Genomic DNA, 3641 nt, shown 5'->3' on the forward strand with positions numbered 1-3641 from the left:
CAGCGTGTGTTGGTTGCTTGCTGGTGAGCCACTATCGATCAGCGTGTGTTGGTTGCTTGCTGGTGAGCCAGTATTGACTAAAACATGTTTATTACTTTATACTAAGCCTATGGTGACCAATACAAGTTGGTCACTTTTTTTTTAATTCATAATACCTCTAAATGTGTTATATAGATATACTATGTGACCTTTCTGTTTTTTAAATCTGATAATATTGTATTAACTGGGCAGTTAAATGCATACATAATAAGGTAATTAAGATGTAAAACAGTGTTCAAAGTGACCGTCATTTGATTAAAAGTTAACAAAGTAATTCTGTTTCTACACCTATAATCTAACAATTTTTTTAAATACTACCTTCTCAACAGAATCAAGTTAATCACTGTTCTTTCTGTTGTCTTTTAATCACTTTTACTTATGCCCATAAATTTCTCTCTTATAAAGTCTGTGTATTGGAGAAATAATATAGTTCCAAAACTACTACTTGTATCTTCACAAAATGTGGCAAACTTTTAGTAAAAAGTAGAAGTTACTGTTGCACACAAAAATCATGTATTAATGAAGTATTTGCACTCAAGATATGTCTGTGAATTAATGATGTCAGTCTAACTCGGGGTCTGAGAAGTTGAAATGTAAGGTAATATTCACGTGAAGGATAAAAATACTTTTGCCATCGTACGCGAAAGATATCGACTACTTTGGATGAATTTGTAACAGATCTTGTCGCATAGTTAGAAAGCCAGAAAAATTGTGATATTTATGGGACATTGTCTGCTTTTTTGCATGTGAGTATTCTATGTTTTTTGGTGCATTATTTAATTAAATAAAAATTATTTAGTGCACTACTACCATTAGTATAAAAAAAAAGTAGGGTTAAGTGTCATTGACAATCGACAGCAAAAAAAAAAGAAGGCCCATGTAAGTACTTTATTTCTTGTTTTTCATTGTATTCTTTATTTATTATTATAAAAGTAACTAAAATGTAACAGTAGGAAACTACTTAGGTGAGTTAAGGATAGATTGGAAGAATAAATAATAATAATATAATTTTTCACAAAGCACACACACACAAGCAGCTCAGGGTAGCTCATGGGTAACTTAATTTGATAGTGCAATGTGAGCTGCACGTTTCCCAAGTGACTTACATGTTATAATGGTGCAAATGATAGTTAGACACAGTTCAAAGGGCAATAAAACAATAAAATTTAAGTATAAGTAGATGTAAACTGTTACGAGTTTTAAGTTACTTAGGACAAACAAATGTAGTTTCATGTTACAATTTAAAGTCATTTTAGAAAGATAAAAAAAAATGGTAATTTAAGATTCATTTCAATTTTTTTTCGTGGTTACAGGGTCGAACAAACTGACCAACCTTGTATCGAGTTAGGGTAGAGAAAATAACAGATAAGATATAAAATTTTACTGAAAACAGTTTTTGAAATCTATTTAGGGTTTTAGAAATTACACAAATGAAACTTGAGATGAAGAAAAGTACATTCAATCTTAACATGAAAATCACTTTGCATTTGGACAACTAAAAAAAAAGACTGTATATTCACGGACAAAGGTTTTTTTAGTTTATTAAAAATACTTCACTAAAAAAATTATTATTTTTTTATGTGAAAGACATAATGTTTACTGAAAGTCTGCTAAATTTTGTGAAGATACAGTTATCATATTAAAAGGTATTAGTATCAAAAATATAACGAGTACAAGGTGGTCACGTGGTTAGTCAGTTCAACCGAGCCCATGTAGAGAGAGAGAGAGAGTTAAAGGATGTTAGAACTGTTTGTAGATGATAAAAAGAACATCAATTATTAGTGAAAATGTTAAGCTCGGTTGATAGGAAAAATATTATACTAATTCGTTAATTTTCTTAAATATACCAATTATTTATTATTAATTTCTGGATAAGTCTTTTTTGTTTTTTTTTATTTGAAAAATGCTGTTGGAAAGAAATGTAATCTTTATTTGTTGAAGTTTTAGAAATACTCTGTGAACAATGCTACTTTTAACTTATTTTAATAAATAAAATCCAATTAGTGAATATCTATTATTGTTTTTAGTTACTTCAAATAACAGGTTTTATAGAACTAAGATAATCATATTCGTTAAATTTGTGCTTTCACTTTAACTATAAAAATCTGAAAGTACAAATGTCAGTGTTGAAGTAGATTAAAGCTTGTCAGTGACAGACTTTTCTTGAGACAACTTCAGATGTATGACTGGTTGCCTTCTCTCTGATCTGTATTTATAGATTATGGATGACCTGAGCATTTAGCCAACTGTGTGCGTTAAGTCATTTAGCAGTGCATCCTTGTTTTGCAAATATTCCTTGACTGAAGATTAACAGTAGTCTGAATGTCTGTGTTAGTGTCTACTTGTGATTGGTTGCTAAAACTTCTTCAAAGCATCAGTCAGGACAAATGTGTTTTTTAATTAAAAGCTTTGGTCAAAGTACTAAAACCTGTGAAAAAAAAAGAAGTTCAGTGTAATGGAGAAAATTAATTCGAACTAGTCAAATTAGTTAAATGTTTGCCATTGAAAGGTGATGTCTGGTACACAGAATGGGTCATTTCTATTACCTTATCTAATATGAAACCTAAGATCTAAGCTAATAATGAAAAACAAACATTTTATCATATATTTCTCATAAAAGGTGATATATTTGCATAATAATAATTAAACTTGACTTAATTCCATGAGTTTTGGTTTCTAGGTGGTGTTATCCTGTGCCAGTTACTAGAATGGATTCGACTTCATTTCACAGAGGGCGACAGAAAAATGGAAGTTGTTTTGGAGCAGGAAAACCCGTGGGAACAACAAGAGGCCTGGGATGCTGTAGGTGTATGCTCTAGCTGTCTATACATATTTTTAGTTATTCAAACCTTAAGCACAGTTTATTGTCAACTGAAATGTCCAATTTGTAATTCATTAGTATGGAAAAACTACAAAAAATAGTTAAGTTTCTTTTTGAAGTGTCTGTCAGTTATGTTTATCAGTTGTAATATGGATATTCTTTAATTTTTTTAATCTTGTTTTCTGTGAACGTCACATTTTTCACATAACCACATTTTCATAAATTATTGTCTGGTAATGTTAATATTATTTTATGTGTACAAAGTGCAACATAAAATCATCAGTTCATCAATTTAGAAGTATACATATTTTCAGGTCTTCTGCTTCGTATTTCAAGGGCGTACAGAGGATGCTCGAAAGCTACTTCAAACTCATCCAAATTCATCACGTGATGACTTCAGCAGCATGGATGAGTTATTAAGAAAAATGCCATTTTATCAGGTAACTCACATAGATTGAAAAGCTTATTTATAAAATGTAGGGTTACTGGAATGGGGAAAAATTTGCCTGAAATTTACAACTTCCTGAGAATTGTAAGACCATTTATAAGAACAGAAAAAAACAATCCTGTCACCAAAGAATTTTTTATTTCCTTACTTAACCAAATCAAACACCAACCTGCAACTTAAACAGAATGCAACCACACCAAACACCAACCAGTAATGCAAACAGAATGCAACCACACTAAACACCAACCAGTAATGTAAACAGAATGCAACCACACCAAACACCAACCAGTAATGCAAACAGAATGCAACCACACCAAACACCAACCAGTAATG

The 3641-nt window shown here is 30.8% G+C and overlaps 1 protein-coding gene across 1 annotated transcript in view; it reads left to right on the forward strand.

The window, feature by feature from the left end:
• The window catches only part of LOC106475341 (nuclear pore complex protein Nup85-like), a 28311-nt gene that overhangs the window by 10464 nt on the left and 14206 nt on the right, over positions 1 to 3641 (forward strand). Inside the window, exons 6-7 of the mRNA XM_013936029.2 lie at positions 2720 to 2841; positions 3175 to 3300. Of these exons, the coding sequence (XP_013791483.2) occupies positions 2720 to 2841; positions 3175 to 3300 (248 nt within the window). The remainder of the gene's footprint in view (positions 1 to 2719; positions 2842 to 3174; positions 3301 to 3641) is intronic.

Source organism: Limulus polyphemus, unplaced genomic scaffold (assembly GCF_000517525.1).
Source record: "Limulus polyphemus unplaced genomic scaffold, Limulus_polyphemus-2.1.2 Scaffold8431, whole genome shotgun sequence".
NCBI classification, from domain to species: Eukaryota; Metazoa; Arthropoda; class Merostomata; order Xiphosura; family Limulidae; genus Limulus; species Limulus polyphemus.